The 24,978-nt window shown below is 45.6% G+C and overlaps 2 protein-coding genes across 7 annotated transcripts in view; one reads left to right on the forward strand and one right to left on the reverse strand.

Moving 5' to 3' along the window:
- The window catches only part of LOC146346798 (uncharacterized), a 257,087-nt gene that overhangs the window by 33,349 nt on the left and 198,760 nt on the right, over nucleotides 1-24,978 (forward strand). The window lies entirely within an intron of this gene.
- Nucleotides 1-24,978, reverse strand: part of LOC146346799 (Y+L amino acid transporter 2-like) — a 41,295-nt gene that overhangs the window by 8,130 nt on the left and 8,187 nt on the right. Inside the window, exons 2-6 of the mRNA XM_084849180.1 lie at nucleotides 17,967-18,488; nucleotides 11,722-11,847; nucleotides 10,538-10,682; nucleotides 10,209-10,332; nucleotides 7,186-7,289 (exon numbers count right to left, since the gene is read on the reverse strand). Coding sequence (XP_084705306.1) covers nucleotides 7,186-7,289; nucleotides 10,209-10,332; nucleotides 10,538-10,682; nucleotides 11,722-11,847; nucleotides 17,967-18,471 — 1,004 coding nt within the window. The 5' untranslated portion in view covers nucleotides 18,472-18,488. The remainder of the gene's footprint in view (nucleotides 1-7,185; nucleotides 7,290-10,208; nucleotides 10,333-10,537; nucleotides 10,683-11,721; nucleotides 11,848-17,966; nucleotides 18,489-24,978) is intronic.

The raw sequence follows: 24,978 nt of genomic DNA on the forward strand, positions 1-24,978 counted from the left end.
CCCTGGCCCACTTCGGCCCCAAACCCGAAGCAGGATTTGGATGGTGAACCCCACTTTGGGTCCCCCCTTGATGCCCCCACACAACCCCCCAGCTCCTTACCTGGGCCACCTCCTCCTCTGCCGCTGCGCCGCTGCCTTCTCCATTGCACCACCGCCTTCTTCTTCTTCTTCGCTGCCATCTTCTTCTTTGCTGCCACCACCTTCGCCATCTTCATCTTCTTCGCCACTGCCATCTCCTGAGGCCTGGACGCACAGCAACTGGTCTTCTTCCAGGGAGTTGCCATTTTAAAAATGGTGACCTCCTGGAAGTTCCAGGAAGTTGCCATTTTAAAAATGGCAACTTCCTGGAAGAAGATCAGTCACCGCACATCCAGGCCTCAGGAGATGGTGGTGAAGGCGGCAGAGAAGGTGGTGGCATGGCAGCAGAGAAGGCGGCTCAGGTAAGGACCTGGAGGCACCGGGGGGCAGGCTGGGCTGGGGGCTGAAACTCTGAAGTGTACCGAGCGCTTCAGTGAGCCCCCGACCCGCTCCGGGCTGCTTTGTGCCCCCTCCGCTTCGCCTTGGAGGGGCACAAAGTGGCCCGAAGCGGTGGCCCGCTTTGCCTCGGGGTTTGGGCCTCAGGCCTAAGCGGTGCACAGCTCTAGTAGCCACCCATTGCACCCTGAACTAGAGATAATCATAAGGTCTGGGTGAGTATATGTTGTTATAGTATTCCCCCCGCCCCCTGGATTTAAGGTGGGATATAAACAGGATAAAACAAACAAATAAATAAAATATATGTGGGTGGAGTACTATCTTTTGGTAACCTGGCCTCAACCATTTAGGTCTTTAAACATTAATACTAGCACTTTTAGTTGGGCTGGGGAAGTGACTGGTAGCCAGTGCAGATGGAAAAATTCTAGCTTAATAAGACATCCACACTACAATCTTTCCTTATAGATAGCAATGGCTATGGGCTGATTCATAAGGAATGGATGCCACTGTTTAAGCATGATGTACGAATAATATGTGTAATTTAACTTTGCCCGTGTTTCATGGGCAGGATGGAGGAATAAAGCAACATGCCCATACGTCTCAGCAAGACGCTTTACAATATTGGGTTGTATCCAATGTTAGTCTAACTTAAATCCCATTCATTTCAATGGGTCTGCTCTAAGTAGGAGTACCATTGGATATAGCCCATTGTAAGATGGCAGGGGGTGCATTTCTTTTCATTCCACAACTTGTTACACCAGCAGAGCAAAGGGCCACTATCTCTTTCCAACGCCACCCCCTCCTATTGGTGCAGGGAATCCTTTGTAATAGATAATGATGAAAAGGCAATAGCTTATTCTGTTCACCCTTCTTATACTGGACACAATTTGCTCAGACCACCAGTATGCTTGGTGTAAGTCGAGTTACGCATGGCAATAAAGGATTTGTGAAAGTGGATGACTAAAACAGACCACCAGGTGGCAATGTGTTTCCGAATACTTTCCTCTCTCATATTGATTCTATGCTGCTGACCAACCACTGTTGGAGTACAGAATGACCACCGTGTTATTAAAAATTTGCAATGGAGTATTTACCACTGAAAATATCTAAGGCTATTTGCCATATTTCTTCAACCCGTCAGAAACCTCCTGTGGCATGAGTGACTGAAAAGTTCTGAACACGTTTTTCTTGAAAACACCTTTCTAATTTCATGGAAAGATTGATAAATCTCTCAGTCGGGCAGCTGCTTTTCATCTCTTCTTTGTGGTTCTGAGGGAATGTAGAGTTGCTTCTGGAGTATCATCCAAGAATACATGCATGAGCCGAAATATATATTGTGTAGGAAGCAAAGGCGCACACCACACAGCTCTACACAGCCCCTAGACTAAGGATGCAGCAGCCTTCTGTACCGTCCTGAGCTCAGCTAGCAAAATCAGAGTTCCAGCTCCTTTTAGGACTGAGACGTGAATCCCTAACCCTACAGAAAGTATCGCCTTGAACGTCTCACTTAAGTAACAGGTTGCTGCAACAGCCATGCCCAAACACACAAAATACAGATGATTAGGATCCATTCTGAAGCTGATGTACATGTGTTGCCACTTGTGCAAATAAGTGAGATGTTCAAGACAGGAGTTCCAGTCTTGTGATGACCCCTATCGCCAGGTGGAGCAGCTTGGCAAGAAAAGGTCTCCCCATGCCAGATATCTTTTTTATGCCAGTCCAAGCAGCAACCATGAATAATGGATGATATTCCTAAAAAGCTTCCAGAGTAATTTGTTGCCATCGTGCCAGAGGATAAACATTAGCCTGAAAGGGCCGGGGAGATACACTTTTGACTAGGATGCAGGGTTAATTAGTATTGCCCAAATTGGCTTTGAGTGTATTGTCATACAGCCAGAGGCATTTTCAGGGCATGAAAAGAATTGTAATGTTTTCTACTTAAAACTGGCTAAAAGTGAATCATTCCTTTTTTGTTCAGTGCTGGCCCAAGACACTGTTCTGCTTGAGGCAAAGTACAAAACCCCCTCCCCAAACCCAATTGTGCTGCCTTCCCAAACTCAATTCCATTTTCAGAAACTAACCAGTCTAGCAATTGAGGCTCTCTTCACACCTTTTTTTTTTTTTTTCCCAGCAGGCTCATTCTTCTTTAATCACTGCTTTTCATGGGAACTTTAAACAACAACGCTGCTCTCCTGCTACTGTCTCACAACTTCCCTTCCCTCTTCACATACTCTTCTGAGAAAGGGGAAAACCCAGCATTTTCTGTGCTTGCAATTGAAATCGCCATTTCCCCCCTGTGTATTTCCCCTTTAGTGCTTTGTCCCACTTTGTGTGGGCATGTGCTAGGCGTGTTGCTGGGAGGTGTCGAATAACATTTTCATGACAACAGATCGGGGGGGGGGGGCAGGTCACTGACCATGCTTCCAGTGACTGTTTCTGTCTCTCTCCCATTCTACTATGGGCGCTTGAAGTGTAAAGTGGTTAACCATCCCAAATGCTTCTCCAAGATCCCCTGAACACAGCAATGCTTACTTCTGAGTAAACTCATTGGCTGTAAGGCTTTTCTATCCTGGGAGTAAGTGCCACTGATATCTGTGTGGCTTGCTTCTGAGTAGGCATACTTATGAGTGCACTTTAAGTCTACTTAGAGTAGCAGTCAAGGTCTCCCACCCCCTTCAATGCATTTACTTTGAATCTCCCCCTCCCATTGACTTCACTGACTGCTTCTTCTCCCTTTTGCTCACCAGATTGATGGGCTTTTTTCCTCCCAGGGTGGATGGGGGAGTCTCCCTTCTCAGCCATGCAAAGGAAAGGCTTGACAGTTAGGATTTCAATGGGTATTAAGAGTGCCTTTTCTCCTCCCCTGAATAAATTCATCAGGCAGAGCTTGGAATGGTCATTTTTAATGGTTTCCTTTTGGGGTGTGGAGTTGTTTTAGATAAGGCAGTAATGCTGAGGTGGTTTTCCATAGTACTCCCTCTCACCTAGCCAGCCGCTATCTCTTCTCCTAGTCCACCTTGTAAGGTTGTTGGGAAGCCAGAATAAGGGGGAAGAGCAACAACAGGGGTGGGGGAGAGAAAGCTAGCCACTATCTCTTCTCGTAGCCCACCTTGCAGGGTCATTGGGAAGCCCACATAAGGGGGAAAGGCAACAATAGCATGGGGTGGGGGGAAGCAAGCCAGGTCTAATGAAGAAGGTGTCCCCCATGAAGCAGTTGCCGGGGGGTGGAGGCTACTAGGGATGGCTTGATGCATTGACTGTATACAAGTCTGTTTGTGGATTTCTTACTTCTGTAGTTCAGTATACCCTTCAGACTCAGTAGTGCAAGCAATATATTGCATTTAATTCCATCACACACTGACATATTTAGCAGAGAAAAACTAGCAGCGCCAGCAACCTCGGGGTAAGCCACTGAGAAGACTCTCTCTCCCTTGCCACAAAGTTAGAGGAAGGAGGGGGGCAAGGGACCAGTTCCCATAGCCCACTATCCCGGTCACTAGAAGGGCTTCCAACTTCCCTCCTGCTGTGGAGGAGTGGAGGGACGGGAGGAGCCATGAATCATGTTACAGGAACCAATCATCAGGGGAGGGGAGGGGCATGGGGCCAGCAGCCCCCTTCTGTCCTGATTGTTCCATGCAGCTCCGCCCAGCCATGAAAAGGTATAGAGCAGAGGGACACACTATGAGAGATGCCTGTATACAGGGCCAGTGTAAATCCCGGAAACAATCTGGAATCAAAAGGAATGGTTTGTAGTGGGATAAAATGCCAGGTGTGAAGAGAGCCTGAATCAACACTAGTAAGGGAACAGCATTCTCCACTTCACCCAAGGGGAGAAGGCTAGCTTTGGGGGCTCAGGGTAGGCTGTATGGTATATATAGCTCTAGCACCTCACTTCTGCTCCCTGCCCCCTGGCATCTGCTGCCTAATGTGACTGCTTCACTTTGCCTAATGGTAGAGCCAGCCTGCTTTTGTGATGCAATTAGTCTCTCTGGGCTAATTTTAGATGGTGTGAACTGGTCTTCATAAGAACAGAAGTGCCCTGTTTGATCGGACCAGAGAACCCATCTGGTCCAGCATTCTGTTTCCCAAGCACCAAGCAAATGGCTCTTCAAAGCCCACCATCAGGGCATGAAGGCTGTAGCACCCCTCCCCCCACACACTGGGCCAGTTTGCGTGATCATGGAGCTAGCACAGCTTATTTTCCCTCCCCACATGTGCTGGGTTTATGACAACCCGTGCCCGGTGAGGGTAGTTATGCCAGTTAGGCAGCTCATGACTGGCATGTGCGGGGAGGGAAAATAATTTGCCGTGGCTTGTTTTCCCTCCATGATCATGCGAACCTGGTCACTGTTGCCCTCCAGGAATTGCCATTTAGAATTGTACTGCCTCTAAACATGGAGGTTCCATTTAGCTCTGGTGAATAAGAGTCATTAAAGGTGCAATCTTATGGGGATAGTTGGCCGCCTCCAAACTCGGAGGTGATCGACTATCCAATGCAGGGTGGGTGGAGTGTGGAGAGGATCTTCTCTTCCATGCTCTGGCCACCCTGCATTTGCGGCTAGATGGCCGATTTCACCTGTCTAGCTGGGGCGCCTCAGAGTGTGTGTGTGTGTGTGTGGGGGGAGGACATCCCCTCCCCTCCCTGCGTCCAGGAACCCCTTTATCCCGCTCTGTGCTGCTGTTCCAAGTGTGGAGCTGGGGACAAACTGCACCGCCTACAAAGTGGTGGTGTGTGTGCGGGGGAGCGACGGAGAAGCAGTTTTCTGGGAACTGAGCTTGGAGTGCTGATTCCAAGCTTGGTTCCCAGAAAATGAAAAATCCTGTGGCTGTCTAGCTGCTGTCTAGCGGCCATAGGATTGTGTCCTAAAAAGCTGCTTGGTTTCAAACGAGGACTGATCTTCCATGCTAGGTGTGTGGAGAGTGCCAGTGTTCATAGCTTGTTTGCTTTAGTACACACATGCTCCTCTTTGACCATATTTATATTCATTTGGGGGTATCTTGCCGAACTGGTAGGGAGCAATACTTTTGGGAAAATAGGGTGCTTCCAGATAGAGGGCTCCTAGAGTCATCACCCAGAAGGCATTGTGCAGCAATTCTGTCTCACCACCCATCCTTAACCTTAGCAGATTTTCCACAGCAAAAAAAAAGATGGAAAAAGCAGTGGGAAAACACGGGACAGTCATGAGTGGAAGATGTCATCGTCTGGACACACACCCCCTATAAAATTCCATGAAAAAAGCAGGGCAATGGCACTCTACAAGCCTTGTCTGGGAGCACCCAAAGGGATGACATTGGTAACTCATACTTTGGAATCCTAAAAGTTAAGACAAATATGCATTGCATCCTCAAATAATTTACTTCTGTACACGTGTGCAAATAAATTAAACCTAATATCATCATCATTATAAAGCAGGAGTGGGCAGAAGTCAGGCTTGAGGGATCTAATTTGTTTTTTTACTAGCACCCTGAGATCCATCAACCAGAGCCAGGTCCAAAATAGTAGCTCAAGAACAGGGTACCTCTGAGCATACACTCAGCCCAGAAATTTGTGATCAGTGCCAGAATCAAGCTCTCAAGTCCTTACAGCCACAAATCCACTCCTGGTTTCCCCCCAAGCCTTCTTTTTCAGCAATCTAATTAGAAGGAAGTGTTTTTGTTGTTGCTATTTTAGACAATTGAGAGTCAAAAACGCTTCCCAATTGACTGAGAATCACCCAGAGATCTACCAGTTGATCCTAATTTACCTTCCGCCCACCCCTGTTAGAAAGTGCCTAAAATTAGCTAGGCTCATCATAAAATTCCAGATATAGCGGTTGACTCTGGATGCTTCCAGACATGGCTTTTACTGTGCAATTGCACTGACTTATTCACTGTATTTTATGGGAAATCCAGATGATAGTGTCTTCCATTGGTAGCCCTCCCGTGTTTTCCCACCTCTTCTTCCAGCCTTTTTCTTACCAGAAAAAAAAAAACCATTAAGGAAAAAAGATGGAATAGCTAGCTGCACAAGGCCATTTCAGTGTTGGTTCTGAGTCCTCCATCTAGATGCACCCCCCGTTAACACTCCTGGAGGGTGAAATCCCATGTGGATAGGCAGCTGCCTCAGCCTATCCAATCTAACTCAGAGGTGACCGCCTATCCAATGCAGGGTGGGCGGAGTGTGGAGGGGATCTTTGCTTCCGTGCTCCAGCCGCCCTGCATTTGCGGCTAAACAGATTATTTCGGCTGTCTAGCCCCAGTGGTTTGGAGTGAGGGGGTGGTGGTGGTGGCTGGACACTGCATAGGAAGCATTGTACCGGCCCTTCCAAGGTCCCCTTCCTCCTGCTCTGTGCTGCTGTTATGAGTGTGGAGTCTGGGACGATCCATGCTGCCTATGAGGGGGGGGAGGCGGTTTTCTGGGAACCGACCTCAAAGTGTGGGCTCTGAAGCCGGTTCCTGAAAACCAAATAATCCTATGGCTGTCCAGCTGCTGTCTAGCAGCCATAGGATTGTACCCTAAGTAACATTATACTGTATGTTGCTGCCATTTTAAAAATCTTGCTGATGTGGTTGGGGGGGGGATCAAAATCTTCTAACCATGTAGCTTAGAAGGGAAAGAATGACAAAATAAGGTTTACTAAATAGCAGTATGATGCATTATTCAGTGAAATTACTTATTACAAAATGCTACTGACTTCATCTGCACAGTGCAAGCTTCTTAATGTCTCATACCTGGAAGCTGCGATAATTGATGAGTTTAATCCTCCATAACAAGACATAGCCACTGCAATAGGAATGATCCACTTAGCATGGCTAAGAGTTTCATTACCAAACGTCTGCAATAGGGAAAAAAGAAAGAAAGAAAGAAAGAAAGAGAGAGAGAGAGAGAGAGAGAGAGAAAGAGAGAGAGAAAGAAAGAAAGAAAGAAAAAGAAAGAAAGAAAGAAAGAAAAGGCTCATTCAGTTCATTTCACAATGTCAGCCAACTGTCATGGAAATTTACAGCTCAAGCACAAAGTCATTCTAGGCCATTTTTGGCAACAATGATCACCATCATCTTGAAAAAGCTTTTGAAAAGCCAAGCGAATAATATTTTAGTTATCCATCACAATACGGCTAAATTGCCAGTGAATGAGTGTTAGGGAGTGATTAAAAAGGGGTCTGGAGGCAGGTCGATGACAAGAGTAACTCATCATTGGTAAACAGGCAGAGCAACAGAGTGTGGACAGACGCTCCAAAAGTAAATGGGCCACCAATTCCAAAGCCCTGCTGGGCTCATGCTGCCAGAATGGAAGAGAGAGAATAGTGCAGGGAATCTGCTCATGCCATGTCCCCACCACATCTTCCATTCTGCCAGTGTGAGCAGGATGCAAGGATTGGGATGCAAGCAATGGGAAGGAAATTATTTACAGCAGCACCAGGGCTGTGAAAAATCTCTCTCCCCGCTGCTCATGTTTGGGGCATTTGGGGGGACTGGGAGAGTTTTGGGCTTTGGATCCTGCAGTTCCAAAGCCTCCCTCGATCCATACATGCCATGCCCCCAATTCACCCATTTATTTAACCTCTCCTGACAATGGAGTATGTGTTCTACTCACAAGTGCATAGACAAATATGACTTATAGCCTTGTGTTAATTTGTTGGCTTAAAAAAACACATTTGAATATTTAGCAAAGATACTAGGGGTAATCTCTGAAGACAGACTGCCACAGCTGCCTATCTAGTTCCCAGTTTGTCAGTTCTTGACCACTGCTCCTGCACATATATAGCTCCCAGCTATACCTGACAAATATGTCAATTTCTGCCCCCCCCACAACGCCCCCCCCAAGCTTCAGAAGCCAGAAGACGCATGAGAGTATGTCCTATTTGCATAATTGACTCTCTTAGTACTAACTGAGAGCCAGTGTGGTGTAGTGGCTAGAGTGCTGGACTGGGAGTCGGGAGATCCGGGTTCTAGCCCCCACTTGGCCATGGAAGCTCACTGGGTGACTTTGGGCCAGTCACAGACTCTCAGCCCAACCCACCTCACAGGGTGGTTGTGAAGATAAAATGGATGAGGAGGATGAGGAGGATTATGTACGCCGCCTTGAGTTCCTTGGAGGAAAAAAGGCAGAATATAAATGTAATAAATAAATAAATAAATAAATAATAACTGGCAATTTTGCTTCAAAATTATACTCATCACAAATTGATGAGTATAATTGAAAACATCTGTTGCTATATGCATAAATTGCCATTCTAGGTGTGTAACCAAAACATCCTAGATTGTCTTCTAATCAAACTGGGTAACCCTCAATTTGATGTCCAGTTCTCGATACTGGCTCCAAATCTAAACTATTATTAGGATTTACAACCCATGCCAAAGAGTTAAGTGAAGGCTAACTGATAATTCATATCTTTATGGTTGCCTGAAACCAGCAATCACAGGTCCACCACATTCAGCCTCTGCCTAATATTCTGAATTCCATTGCCAAGGAATGTTCCTTGCCCATTATTGAAACAGTGGGAGACCTAAGACTATACAGGGAAGTGTGGGTGCATGAAGGCTAAGCTGCAAGCAAGCATAATATGTAAGACTGTACACTGGGCAGTATCCAACACTGCTGCTCTGTTTACGCCATTGTTAGTGCTGGTGTAAGTAACCTCTAACACAATGTCAATACCATACGTGAGCATGACGGGTTTCCTTGGAAAACCTGTCACATCAGCATATGCTCTCGGCATTGTACTAGAGGCCGCTGATGCTCGCATTACACCAATTACGTAAGTGGAATGGCAGCACTAGATGCCACCCAATGTATTTACCGCTTAGATGGAGCCAGGACAGAAGCATTGTTAGCTTTTAGCATAGCCAACAAGGGGATGCCATTGGGTTCTTCCAGACTGAGGGTTCCTAGAGCTACCAGTTACTGTGCAGCTATTCCATCCTCTTTTCTCCTTAATGGATATTCCACAGTAAGAAAAATGATAGAAGCAGTTGGAAAACTCTGGAGGATTGTGAGTGGGGAGATCATATTTACCTACATCCCCTGTAAAATTCTGTGAATGAGGCAGGGCAATGGTGTGAGAAAAGCCTCATCTGGAAGTACCCATTGTTTCTGAGGTGATTTAAGAAGGTTGGGCCATGAGAGGAGATGCAACCTACACACACACACACACACACACACAAATGCAGTTCCTGCACTTCTTCCTTATTTGGCCTGTAACTTATCCAGTTCTCCTCACCCATCATGTATGACCCTTCATCATTTGTTTTCATTAATCCACTTTTGCCTAGGCTCTGGATCAGTGTGATTACCAGCAGGCAAGCTCCCTGCCTTTTGTATTGTGTATCTGTTCTTGAGGAGAATTTAACAGTGCTGTGTAATGGTTAGAGGGTTGGACTGGGACTTGGGAGATGTGGGTTCTAGTCCGCACTCATCCATGAAGCTCAGTGGGTGATTTTGAGCCAGCTACTGACTCTCAGCCTAACCTACCTCACAGGGATGTTGTGAAGATAAAATGGAGAGGAGGACGATTTAAGCCTCCTTGAGTTCCTTGCAAGAGGAAAAAAGGTGGGGATATAAATGTAATAAATAATAATAATAGTAATAATAAATAAATAAATATCATCTTCTCCTTGGCTTAAGGAAGTTTACTGCAGGATAGTTTGAGAACCCTGATCAATTGGTGGTTTAGACTGATCGAAAGATATTCATGGGGTGCTTTCCCTAGCGCTAGACATCAGATGCCACTAACTACTTATGATTTGCAACGTACCACTGCCACAGCATCACTTGCTAACAGAGCAGGCATGTCCAGCACGACATAGTAGGCCACATTCGTCAGCAGGTAAATGATAGTTACTATAGGCATTGAAATTGCGATGGAAAGTGGCAAGTTCCTGCAGAAGGATATCAAACAGATTGGCACATTATTTGTGACAGAGTGAATGGTAAACCAAAAGGGGGAAATATAAAAAATGAATTCCACAGCCATTTGTATATGCAGCTGTCCACATGTAAGTAAATATGGAAATGAGTTGTTGATACCTACATAAAAAGTAAGCACCTAAAGCAAGAATTGCCTTATATGAGACATGCATATACCTTTCTGGGTTTTTCATTTCTTCAGTGACGAAATTCAGTGTATCCCATCCAGAGTAGGAAAAGAGGGCCGAGTAAAGAGCAAATGCAATTAATCCGGGATCAGTAGTTGAACCTTCAAATGGCTCCTTGAGGTTTTCTGTTTTTCCTGTGGAAATGTCAGAAGCCTGTGATTATGTACATCTATGCACACAGGCAATCTATATGTGGGTTACACGAACTAGGGGCACAATCGGAATGTTCAGTTTTTGAAGATGATGCATAAAAGTCACTTCCTATTCCTTTTACCATGGGTCGACTCATAGCTTAGCTCCATTGCATCTCTTGCACATTAAATTCTTTAGGCAAATGGTGTATTCATATGGATGGCCTAATATCACAGAACGAAAGACCCAGAAGATCACAGTTCAGCATCTGTGAAGAGAGATACTCAGCTTTGGAGCACCTTCTGTATGTTGAATTAGGCCTGCAGTCTTCCACGAGGTTTCTCTTATGGAGTTACACTGCTCACACAAGTACACCACTCCCATCAGAAGTTAAATGTGCAACAAAGCCAGCAAAGGTAACACATGAACTGGTGGCTCCATATCAAAAATGCACATGAGAATCTGGACTTAGAAAGGACTTGGATTTTCTAGGATCATTACTGTAGTAGTTTAGTACAGAAAGTGGCTCCAGCAAAGCTGTTTGTTCTGTGCCCATCTTTGCCAAAAGGCATTTTTGAATGATGTCTGAAGAAATAGAGATGACCAAAGATTTTATCCATCACATGAAACTTTGATTCCAGGATGCAGATATAGGCCATCTATAGTATAATTTCTTCATCAATAGGATTATTTTGGAGCAAGCATTTTGGGCACTGCAGCCATAGGGCTCATTCACATTATCATTTTGGTCACTATTTGTTCTCTACTTGATCAACCACAGGTATGCAGGCACATGATCTCTCAGAGAACTGTATAATGGGAATTGGCAGTTCATAATATACCAGCACAGATATCCATGACTGTGAAAAGTGTTGCAGGGTGGTTCATGTTATATTTTTGGCATAACCCACCCAAGGATGGTTCACATGAAGGAAAAAAACAACAACAACCAGCCAAGAATTATGGAATGATCTGGACCATAGCCTCCACTATATGCTGTTTGATTTTGTTAGTATTTTCTCATAGTAAGTATGTTCTTACCTTGGCTAATTTTATAAAGACCCACAGCTATTACCACAATAAGGGCCATAACTTTTGCATATGTGAAAAGATCTTGAACTCTGGTTCCCCACTTCACATTGACACAGTTAATAAATGTCAGGGAGCCTAATAAGAAAACAGGATACAAACAAGATAAGCGCAGTTAGCTGTACTTCATTAGAATACAGGTTACTTTACTTTTCTTTTTTAACAAAATCAGTTGAATGTAATAAGGACTTAAAGGGGTGGGCAGGGGAATCAGAGTTATCCAAATGCTTACCAAAAATGATTTTACAAGAAAGGCAATTGTTTAAACCAAAGTGAGGCATGCCTGTTTCATGCATGATGCTGCCTCCTGGTGGAAAGCAAGAATGAAGAGATACTGGAACAAAAGACAGTCTTCAGTAAGGAAATCATTGATTTGTAGATTAGCTGCTTTCTGGAGAATTTGTACTTTCTAAATCTGCATTTTCTAAGCATGCCTGAACAGACTCACCAACTCTAGAGGGAAAGAACACTTAACATTAGGGCTCTGGATAGGGGTGAATGCTCCTTCCTTGTTCTCCTCAACCTCTCAGCAGCTTTTGATACCATTGACCACGGTATCCTCCTGGACCGCCTGGAGGGGTTGGGCATTGGAGCCACCGTATTGCGGTGGTTCCGGTCCTTCCTCTCTGGCAGGTACCAGAGGGTAGCACTGGGAGAGGAGGTTTCAGACCCGTGGCCACTTACTTGTGGGGTGCCACAGGGTTCCATCCTCTCCCCGATGCTATTTAACATCTATGTGAAGCCGCTGGGGGCTATCATCAGGAGGTTTGGGGTGCAGTGTCATCAATATGCGGATGACACGCAGCTCTACCTCTCATTCAAATCTTCACCAAGGTTGGCTGTAGAATCTCTTTTCAAATGTCTGGAGATGGTGAGTGGCTGGATGGGGAGGAATAAGCTGAAGCTGAACCCTGACAAGACCGAGGTACTTTTGGTGGGAGACAAGAGAAGGCTGGGGGATGTTGACCTGGTGTTGAATGGGGTATGGCTACCCTTGAAAGACCAGGTCCGCAGCTTGGGGGTCATTTTGGACTCCCAGCTGTCCATGGAGGCTCAGGTGTCAGCTGTGAGCCGGACAGCGCTGTATCAACTCCATCTGATACGGCGGCTGCGCCCCTTCCTTCCCGACCATCTGCTCCCATCGGTAGTACATGCCCTGGTCTCCTCTCGTTTAGACTACTGTAATGCGCTCTACGTGGGGTTACCCTTGAAGACGGTTCGGAAACTGCAGCTGGTACAGAACGCGGTAGCCCGCCTGATTAAAGGCAGCCGCCGGCAAGATCACATCACTCCAGTGCTGAAGGAGTTGCACTGGTTACCAGTTGTTTTCCGGGCCAAATTCAAGGTGTTGGTTTTGACCTTTAAAACCCTATATGGTTCCGGCCCAGCCTATCTTAAGGAGCGCCTCCAGCAGCACCAGACAGGCCGCTTAACAAGATCAGCCTCGGATGGCCTTCTCTCTGTCCCATCAGCCAGGACAGCTAGACCGGTGGGGATGAGGGAGAGGGCCTTTTCTGTGGTGGCCCCCACTCTGTGGAACTCCCTCCCTAGGGAACTCCGTCATGCCCCTTCTTTAATGAGTTTCCGTCGTGCATTAAAAACGTGGTTGTTCAGACAGGCATTTGGGGTGGGTTAGGGTATTTTAGAAAATGTTTTTATTGTAGAATTTTATTGTTTTAAACTGTTTTATTGTATGTTGTACATCTCCCAGAGTGGCTGGGTGACCAGCCAGATGGGCGATTAATAAATTTAATAATAATAATAATAACAATAACAATAACAACAACATTAGGAAATGAGATAAACCTATGGCAGATTTCATGCACACCTGGCAGATAAAAACTGCAATAAAATTAACAGTTTGGGGGAAAATGATTATATCTCTCATAAATCAGATGATTGGATCAGATACCCTATCAATGTTCCCCTTATGTATATACTATAATTAAGAATGCAGCACAACTAGAGCATATGAACTTAGTAGGGAATTTAATAACAGCTGCAAAAATTCCAGTTGTGGCAAACTGGAGGTCAACTAGTCTACCAAAAGAAGAATAGTTGAAAAAGGCTTCACATAAAGCTCTTTCATCTAAACTACCAGAAATGGTTTGCATATGAGAAAGTAGACAAAAAAAAGAGAAGTTTTAGTGTGTTTTCATCAAGTATATGAATCAAAAATGTAATATTGATATAAACAATTATAAAGCTTTTTTGCTGTTGATATAACTATGACAACATTATAAGAAACTCTAGGAAACAGAAGTAATCGAAATTAGGGAGCAATGCTATGGCCACTAGACGCTGTCTAGAGGGCCATAGGATATGCTGTTTTCCAGGAACCGACATCAGAGCCTGTGCTCTGAGGTCGGTTCCCAGAAAACTGACCTCCCCCCTCTTCCGCACCCCATCCTCCATGCTCAGAAGATGAGCGTGGAGCGACTGAAAAGGGGCATTCTGGGGGGCGTTCTAGGGCAGGGAGAGCAGAGCTGCACGTATGACACATCCAATGTGTCGTATGGCAGCTTCCTCTCCTGGTCGGCCCCCCTGCAGCTAGACAGCCGAAAATGGCTGTCTAGTGAAAAATGATCCCCCCATACCTCTCCTGCCTTGCTTTGGATAGGTGGTTGCCTCCAAGTTCAGAGGCGGCTACCTATCTTGACAGGATTGCTCCCTTAGTATGCTTGTCTCGAATTTTTATTCTCTTCTGTTGCTTATTCTGTAGAAATACATATATGATGGCAAATATGATGTGGATATATGTCTTAAGATGGTTGTTGTTATTACCACCCTTAGGTAAGACAACATTTTAATTTATACTAAAGAAGAACTTAGATTTCTAACGCAGTCCTCTGCTGTGTCCTAGTTGATAGAGCTACATTTGGAAGTAAGCCTAACTGAGCACAGTAGGAATTATTTCTGTGTAAACATGCATAGGATCGCACTATTGAGCTCAAGTCATATCTCTGGCAAAGACTAAATGCATGGGCTGGGAGAAGCTGTTCTTTCTTAGCCCCAAGTTCCCATCTTTAAGATAGAAATGATAAATGACCTAACAAGGCTGTTGTGATGCAAATCTCCATTTGCGCAAATCATGGCTGATACAAAAAATATATATGCAAAAAGTCCCCGGAGTTTGGGGAAAACCCATGGCTCAACTTACAAATGCAAGCTTAGTCGAACACAGCCTAGAATTCTGGCGAGCCCAAAAAGAGCCAGATTTCCCTGAGACAGACATCCCTAGCCGTGATGCATCTATCAGAATCAACAACAGCTTTATAGCAGCACTACAGGTGCATATATGCTATTATTTACAAATTTAGGGTCACAATGGGATTGCCAAGCTGTCAGTGTTTTATGGATTTGATCAGTAAAACCATGTTCTGTACACCAGAGGGCTGTGGGCTGTAAAACCAGATTCTGACAGGCTCCAACAAACCTACACTTGTTTTGCACCAACCTGCCAGATTCCTTGAGGATCCAAGCCTAATTCAATAGGTTTTGCCCTAGCTTCAACTGTCCTGGCACTGACCCCTGGCTTCACTCAGAGGATCAGAACTATTATTTTTTTTAAAAAAAAAATCCAAGTAAAATCTGAAAACATTAAACTGTGCTTTCAACTGGGCAAACAAGAGTGTAGAACAAATAACATAAAACTGGGTATTTGAGGGAAGTATTTGGGGGATTTGATTTTTTTGGTTTTTAGTTTATAACTCCAGAGATGAGGACAAAGTCAATAGATGCTCATTCTTTTAGTGCCCTTGAACATTCAGAGACAAAGTTACAATTTGCTGTGAAATAGCTTGGCTTTTAGGGATAAGCAGCATACTTAGTGCTGAAGATCATATGTGCTTCATTTACCTACAGAGTATAATATTGAACAGATGCTTTGGTGAATATGTAGTAGCCTTTCTTAGAACTATCATCCATCCATCCATCCATCCATCCATCCATCCATCCGGCTTGAGATTAGACAGGGCATCCGGTTTGAGATTAGATAGATTAGATAGTTAGAGGAAGTGTTTTTAAAAACTAGCACTTTGTAACAGAGATACCAGTGTACTGCTAAGGTTCAATGATGGAAATGAATGCATGCAAAATAGAAAATTAAAATGCCTTTTGGACACAGTGGATAGAGAGCTGGATTTGGTTTTGCAGGATGAAGGATCAATTTTGCATTATGTGATCTTTGGAAATACACAAGCTCCCAACATCATTTCTTCTATAAAATAAGATGGGAGGAAACAGCAGTCTAGTCATAAGTTCATGGTGATAAAATGGTGTTACACTGAGACAATACAGACTTTCTCTTGATTTTGGAAGATCAACATGATCCAGTTTGAGAATGTATAACTGAAATGTAGTTGCATATCTCAGAAATAGCTGCTGTATATATACTTAATGCTAAGACACACATGTGAGCAGTTGGGCTATGCACAAAGTAGAATCCCCCCCACTCCAAATAAGAACATAAAAGTTGCCTTGCTGGATCAGACCAATACCTATCTATTCCAGCATTCTGTTATGAACAGCAGACACTAATATGTCTGGAAGCTCACAAGCAAGATATGAAGGTGATGTTTATCTCCAATAGCTCGCTTGCTGTTTATGTCCAACATCTGACAGTGGAGGCTGGGGGCTCCAATTTTGGTGGGGGCGTAAATCCATTCTGGGTTTCAATTCGAACTAGCCATAACTCTAAAGGAGCTATCTAAGGTGCAGCACCCTATCCCCCAAATAGGGTCAGTACTTTGGATAGCTCCTTTAGAGTTCTGGCTGGTTCTGACTGAAACCAAGAATGAATTCAGATGCCCACCAAAATCGAAGCCACCAGCCTCCACTGGGTAATCACTTGAGACAAAAAAGCATAACTCTACAACAGGGGTGGCCACCCTAAGAACATAAGAAGAGCCCTGCGGGATCAGACCAGGGCCCACCTCGTTCAGCATTCTGTTCACACAGTGGCCAACCAACTGCCCAAGGGAAACCCACAAGCAGGACATGAGTGCATCACCACCCTCCTGCCCAGGTTCCCAGGCAACCTCTGGGGGCCGCATTGTCACCACTGCCAAAATTGCCCCCCACATTCAGTGGCATGCCAGTGGCAAAAAAGCAGCAATTTTGCTTCTAAACAAGGTGCACACAGAGCACGTAACTTGTTTGGAAGCAAATTCGTGCTTCTGGGAAAGTCCCACAAGCGTGACTCTGCTCCCAAACGAGGTATGAACTGCCCACATGCCTTGTTTTGAAGAAAAATCATCGCTTCTTTTGCTGCTGCTCCTGCATGCAGCTCATAGAAAATGTGTTGCCCACCCTTGCTCTACAATTTCAGGAGCTATCTGGTCCATGCTGTCTACAATGTCTAACTCTCCAGAGTCTCAGGCAGTGGAGGCTGGTGGCTCCGATGTCAGTGGGGCGGTGGATCCACTCCAGGTTTCAGTCAGAATCGGTCAGAACTCTAAGAGAGCTGTCCAAGGTGCTGTAGAGTTCTGATCTATAGCTGGAGTGGATTCATTGCCCCAGTGACACTGGAGCCACCAGCCTCCACTGGTCTCAGGAAGCGGTCTTCCTTTCAGTGGTTCTGTCAGGATTTGGGGCAGAATTCCCAGGCCTTTTTGAGCAGAAGGAGCACCCCCAAACACAGCCAGGCTGATTTACCACACTTTGAAGAAAGTGAAGTAATTACCATCTAAAGAGACCATTAAGACCAGGATCTAAAATTACAGAACTGCACCAGGTAAGCTATCAGCTCTTTTTTCCCCCGTTTCATTTCTTTCCCAGCCATGTAATTAACAAAGATGTCAGAAATGCCTTAATATTTAAGTTTTTCATCCTTGGGCCGAGTCCGTTGAGCCAATGCAGTGGTGGGCAACTTATGGTACTCCAGATGTTTTGGCCTACCACCCCCATGATCCCTCATCATTGGCTATGGGCTGGTGAGAGTTGTAGGCCAAAACATCTGGAGAGCCACAAGTTGCCCACCCCTGGGCTAAAGGGAATCTAGAGCTGTTTCTGATGAAGTGCCACGTTCTTGGTAGAAAGGCAGCGTACAAATCATATCAATCTATCAATCTAATGGCAGAAGCCTGCACTTTTTCTGCCCACCTTTCCCCCAAAAGATGAATAAAACTGTTGTTTGTGTTCTGAACCTGTGCAATCAAATTAAAATTGTTGCATTGACTGGCTACAGCTTTACTTACAGATGCAGGCAGCCGCAATCAGCCTCACGGCTCCATAGGGTGGTTCACAGAATGGAAATATCGGCTGAACAATATAATTAGCAAAAGTGATGGCTATGACGGCCTGAGTTGTTGGCTCAATGATGAGCAAAGAAGACCATAGTCTGATAAAGGCTATAAAGCCTCCAAAAGCTTCTAGTATATAGGCATAGCTTGCACCTGATTTAATTATGGATGTCCCCAGTTCAGCGTAACACAATGCTCCAAACAATGAAAAGATCCCACCAAGGGCCCAGAGAAGGAGCGAGAGTCCGTATGAGCCACTGTACATCAACACACCCTTGGGAGAGACAAATATCCCAGAGCCGATCATGTTCCCTACTATTAAAGAAATGCCATTAAGCAAGGTGATTTCTTGTTTCATTTGCATTTTTTCCTTCTTGTTCTCTGCCACTGAGTCCAATTCATGTAATCCATTCTTGGGTATATTCCTTTTATTGCAACATGCTGTCCAAGGGCCTGTCATCTTCAGTTAATCATTACCTGGAAGTGAGAAAGAGAGAATCTTTTGTCTCCAAAAACAAATGGCACAGTAACAAAGGACAGGGATAGAAACAGACAACCAGGAACCCTGTTGTAGCTCTTTAACTGCATGGGAGCTGCAGCAATGTGGATGGCTGTTGGTGTCGTCTCTGGCTGCACATAGGGATGTCAGAGAATTTCGCCACGAATCTCGGGGAGGCTGAATGCCAGCGCATTCGGCCCCCCAAAATCGGTGGTGAAACAGTCTGCCCCCCCGCACCCCCCCCGGGATTGGACTTACCTTGGGCAAATCTCCCTGGCAGCGGCAGCGGCTCCGGTGGCGGTTCGGCGGCGGCGGCGGGTCTTCCGACCCACTGCCGCCGCCGCCATTTCCAGTAAAAAACAAAAACAAAACAAACGTGATAGGCTACATAAATCTTTACGTAGCCTATCACGGCTGAGTAAAAAAAAACAACCCCCCCCGCACGTACGCAAATGGCAGCGCCCATGGGCGCCACCATTTGCGTTCCTTATTTTGGCACGTCTATTCTACGTAAACATTTATGTAGACTACGGCAAAAATAAGGGGAACACAAATAGCGTAGACGCTACGCTATTTGCGTTCCCCTTATTTTCGCCGTAGTCTACGTAAATGTTTACGTAGACTAGACGTGCCAAAATAAGGAATGCAAATGGCGGCGCCCATGGGCACCGCCATTTATGTAGGCGTGGGTTTTTTTTGTTTTTGTTTTACTCAGCCGTGATAGGCTACATAAAGATTTGCGTAGCCTATCACGGCTGACTGAGGGACGCAAACGGCGGCGGCTACGGCCGCCACCATTTGCGTTCCCGGCCGGCCAGGATTTGCGGCGGGAAGGACGGGGCGCCTCCCCCCGGCCAGAATTTCAGGGGGGAGGGACAGGGCGCCTCCCCCCCACCAGAATTTCGGGGGGGAGGGAGCGCCTCCCCGTCACCGCGAATCAATTTCGTCATAAGGTAAGTGACTTTCGTACATCCCTAGCAGCACAAGGAGTCCCAAGGTGCTATTGCAGAATTTACCAAGCAGCCAGAGGCTACATGCAGCTGCCTCTTCATGCAGTTGGTTCTGCCAAGCAGTAAGCAACTACTGCAGCTTTCTCCAACCCGGCACCCTCCAGCTGCGGGGGACTACATATCCCATCACCCCAGCCAGGCCATGCTGGCTGGGTAAGATGGGGGTTGTAGTCCATCACATCTGGAGAGCAGCAGGTTGAGGAAGGCTGAACGACTGTGAGATTCTTAGTGTCTGTTTCCACCTTAAGGATGAGCCAGTGATGAGGGTTCACACTGCAAACAGTGAGCGAGCACTTAGCCATCAACAACAGTAATGTTTATGAACTTTAAAGTAGCTTTGCATCTTTATACAGGTAATCCAGCAGGTGAGTGTACAGGCTACTATTACTAATAGTAGTAATAGGAGCTACTATTAGAATAAGCAAGCAGTGTGTGTTGGGGGGCAGGAGGAGGAATTCTCAAGCAAGTTCTCGTCACGTTTAGAAAGTGGATTCTGAAGTCATTCAAATTCTGCAACTTTGCCAAATTATAAATATGTGCAAAATTTCATTCCTGCTGTGTTAAAGGCCAACCCATATTGTCAATCTATCCCATGTTTCAGTCAGTGTAAGGTTCCTCCCACTGGACTGGCTAGCAGGGAAGCAGGAACCAACAGACTTTTCTCTGGGGTCCCTCATTGGCCAGCACTCCTTTCTCACCTCAAAACGAGGAACACAGGCAACGGTGGTAACAGTGTTGAACAAGGGATGCGAAAGATTAAATATTCCCCTTGGGGGGAGGCAAAGCACATAGGGAGAACCTGCGTTCTGGTCTTTCCAATGGTTCCTGTTTTTCCAGTGCCAGCACCAGAGCTGCCCAGAAGGCAACAAATGGCAACTGGAGCCATTTGTACAGGTCCCTGCAAACCCCGCCCCCCAGCTTCATCTGCTGTGTGTTCCATTGGCCCCTGCCCAGGCCTTGCCACATTGCTCCCCAGAATTCCTTGTACTTTCTTGAAAGTAAACTCTTTCTCCCTAACTTCCTTTGCCATGGGAATGAGCAGAGAAAGCCTTCAAGAAATATGAACAAATTCTTGCATATGATCCATAGTTTTGTACACACGGTGAGCTTTTCTAAATGAGGCTCTTAATCAAGTGTATCTACTTTCGGTTTCGTCACAGAATTGATATCTGAGCACTACATGAGGAGCATTGCCTTTTCTGCTACATAACCTCTAGGTGGCAGGGTGGTATAGTGGACTAGCACAAATGCACAAGAGAAAATTTTATTTATTTATTCATTCATTCATTCATTCATTTCATTTCTATACCACCCAATAGCTGGAGCTCTCTGGGCGGTTCACAAAAATTAAAACCAAAGAGCACACAATAAAACAATACAAAATCTATAAAACATTAAAACCACAGTAAACAATACAACCAGAATAAAACCAGAATAAAACCTAGCAACAATGCAGGGATTTAAAATACAGATTTAAAACAGCAAAGCTAAAAGTCTAAAGAGCTAAAATGTTAAAATGCCTGGGAAAATAAAAAGGTCTTCACCTGTTGCTGGAAAGAATACAATGTAGGTGCCAGGCAAACCTCACTAGGGAGCTCATTCCAGAGCCGGGGTGCCACAGCAGAAAAAGCCCTCCTCCTAGTAGCCACCCGCCTCACTTCCCTTGGCAGGGACTCTCGGAGAAGGGCCGCTGACAATGATCTTAAGGTCTGGACAGGCACATATGGGAGGAGGCGATCCTTCAGGTAACCTGGCCCCAAGCCATTAAGGGCTTTGAATGTTAACACCAGCACTTTGAATTGGGCCTGGAAATGGACTGGCAGCCAGCACAGCTGGAAAAGTACTGGCATAATATGAGCTCGTTGGCCAGTCTCTGTTAACAGTCTTGCTGCCCTATTTTGGACCAGCTGAAGTTTTCAGACCGTTTTCAAAGGCAGCCCCACATAAAACGCATTGCAGTAATCCAGACAAGAAGTTATGAGAGCATGGATAACTGTAGCTAGGCTATCTCTGTCCAGATAAGGGCGTAGTTGGTATACCAGCCTAAGCTGATAAAAAGTGCTCCATGCCACTGAGTTCACCTGTGCCTCAAGTGACAGTTCTGGATCCAAGAGCACCCCCAAACTACGAACCTGATCCTTTAGGGGGAGTGCAACCCCCTCCAGAACAGGTTGAATATCACCTAGCCGGGCAGACGAACCACCCACTAACAGTACCTCTGTCTTGTCTGGATTGAGTTTCAGTTTATTAGCCCTCATCCAGTCCATTACCGTGCCCAGGCACTGATTCAGAACAGCCACTGCCTCACCTGGGTTTGATGAGAAAGGGAGGTAGAGCTGGGTGTCATCGGCATATTGATGGCACCTCAGCCCACACCTCCGGATAACCTCCCCCAGCAGTTTCATGTAGATGTTAAACAGCATGGGGGATAAAATAGAGCCCTGTGGAACCCCATGGCATAATTGCCATGGCGCAGAGCAATAATCTCCCAGCACCACCTTCTGGAATCAGCCATCCAAGTAGGAGCCGAACCACTGCAGTGCAGTGCCTCCAACTCCCAACCCAGACAACCTATCCAGAAGGATACCATGGTCGATGGTATTGAAAGTCGCTGAGATGTCCAGGAGAATCAATAGGGTTACACTCCCCCTGTCCCTCTCCCGGAAGAGGTCATCCCACAGGGTGACCAAGGCAGTTTTCGTTCCAAAACCAGGCCTGAAGCCTGATTGAAATGGATCTAGATAATCCGTTTCATTCAAGAGTGCCTGGAGCTGTCCTGCAACCACCCGTTCAAGCACTTTGCCCAAGAAGGGGATGTTTGCCACTGGCCTATAATTGTTAACATCCTCCGGGTCCAGGTTAGGCTTTTTCAGGAGTGGTCTGATTACTGCCTCTTTTAAAGAGGCCAGCACCACTCCCTCTCTCAAGGAGGAATTTACAACCTCCTGGACCAGCTGCCCACAGGAAACCCACAAGCAGCACCCTCCCACTCATGTTCCACAGCAACTGGTGTACATAGGCATACTGCCTCTGACACTGGAGGTAGCATATGGCCTTCAGGACTAGTAGCCATTGATAGCCTAATCCTCCATGAATTTGTCTAACCCACTTTTGAAGCCATCCAAATTAGTGGCCATCACTACATCTTGTGGATGCAAATGCCATAGTTTAAGTATGTGCTGTGTGAAAAAGTACTTCTTTTATCTATCCTGATAATTGCACTTTCTTTCGCTTTCACAATTAAATGTTGCGTTTTCCCTGCTCTCAAAAAGCTCGTTGAAAGTGCTGGTTAGACACAGAAGTGAAACTGGAGAGTCATGACATCAACTGAAGAATGTATAAACAACCATGAGTAGGGAATGACAGGAGCACAATAAATGCCTCATGTAGAGAAGCCCAGTATTGGGTCCATGTAGTGGTGTGGCAGGGCCCAAACATGACATTCATCCTAGGCTCCAAAAACAATCTGGGCAGCATTAGTCCCCCCCCCACACACACACACACGTTACAAGTGAGGATGTCCACAGTCTTAAAGAAATGTGATCATAGGTGACTTTTTTTCTTTTTTTTAAAACAGGAAAGGTTGTGTGAAGGAGTGATGGCAGGACCTCCTTAGGGATGGCTGTGCAGTGCCTAAGGCAGCTTTACTAAGCCATAAGTAACTTTCCCTATGAGGGAAGGTTACAACAGCTGGGATTGTTCAGCTTGGACAAAAGGCAAGTAAGGGGACACATGACAGAGGTGTACAAAATTATGCACAGTGTGGAGGAAGTGGATAGGGAGACATTTTTCTCCCTCTCTCATAATACTAGAACCGGGGTCATCCCATGAATGGTGGGAGATTCAGGATAGATAAAAGAAGTACTTTTTCACACAGCACATACTTAAACTATGGCATTTGCATCCACAAGATGTAGTGATGGCCACTAATTTGGATGGCTTCAAAAGTGGGTTAGACAAATTCATGGAGGATTAGGCTATCAATGGCTACTAGTCCTGATGGTCATATGCTACCTCCAGTGTCAGAGGCAGTATGCCTATGTACACCAGTTGCTGTGGAACATGAGTGGGAGAGTGCTGCTTGTGGGTTTCCTGTGGGCATCTGGTTGGCCACTATGTGAACAGAATGCTGGACTAGATGATCTGGCATGGCTCTTATGTTCTATGTTCTTAAGTGTCTATTCCAGTCTTCTCCAAGCTGGTGCCTTCCAGATGCTTCGGACTTTAATTCCCATCACCCCTATCCCAGCATAACCAAACATCAGGAAACCTGGGAATTGTAATCCAAAACATCTGGAGGGCACCAGGTTGGGGAAAGCTGGGCTGAGGGATGCCACTCTGAACAGTGGTGGGTGGAAGAGGGGAGAAGATGGGTGGCCATGTGTCCTATTTTACAGAGGACATTCATCTCTTTGAAAGGCTGTCAGAGGACAGTCCTCAATTTGAGGGCATTCTCTGTTTGATGGGCTGTCGGGTCCAAGTCTGGTTTAAAGAAAAAGAACAAAGAAGAAGAGCAGGGTTCTTGAAGTTGCCCATCAGCAGATAGCACTTGGATAACAGAAACACGGGTCACCTTTGTGAACAGGCACTAGATCACCTGGTCACAGTGTCCCCCAATATGGTGAAATGTATGGGATTTCTATAAAAATTATGGGTACATTTCTAAATTTTGCAGCTATGCATGTAAGTTAGCATATGCAAATTGGTGTCCTATTTTGACCCCTGTTTTGGTAATGCATTTCCTTTTCTTAGTGATGCATAAGTGATCACTCTAGGGAGAAGTCAGAGGCCTCTGAATATATTATTTTCCCCATTCACCAGCATTTCAAAAGAACTGTTTCTAGTAAACATAAAGGATTTACTTAGGGCACAATACTATGCCTATTTAGACAGAAAAAACTCCTACAACTCCCAGTATTCCCCAGCCAGAATGCTGTGAGTTGTAGGACTTTTTTCTGTTTAAACAGACATAGGATCGTGCTCTTAGTCGGTGTATTATAAAGATCATGTGAACTGAATTAAGTAACAATTTGGGTGATGAACAGGGAAAAAAGTACAGAACAGAAGAGGCCATGATATCACAGTATCTTTATATTTAGGCATTTATTTGATATTATGGAACTGAGGAATAAACAAATATGAATCGGGTTTCTCCTTATTGCTTGGAGAAGAGCAGCGGTAAAGCTAGGGCTAGACTTTGAGGCCCAAGTACAGGGCTCACCAGTTCAGCCCCCCCCCCCCCCCAATAGCCACTCAGACAGTGGCAGGTTATGAGGGCAGCAGCAAACAGGGCTGGTGTCAATACCTGGGTTAGCACGGGCAAGGCAGGACCTACTGGGCTTTCCTCTTCTGTTGTTTTTTGTTGGGTGGGTGGAGGGCATTTCAAGTGTAGACACACCCAGCATTCCTAGACAGAGAACATGCTTTATGGGATTTCGTTTGAAATTAAAAACTTCTT

Source organism: Heloderma suspectum, chromosome 4 (genome assembly GCF_057233095.1).
Source record: "Heloderma suspectum isolate Gila_16-S chromosome 4, 16-S_ref, whole genome shotgun sequence".
Lineage (NCBI taxonomy): Eukaryota > Metazoa > Chordata > Lepidosauria > Squamata > Helodermatidae > Heloderma > Heloderma suspectum.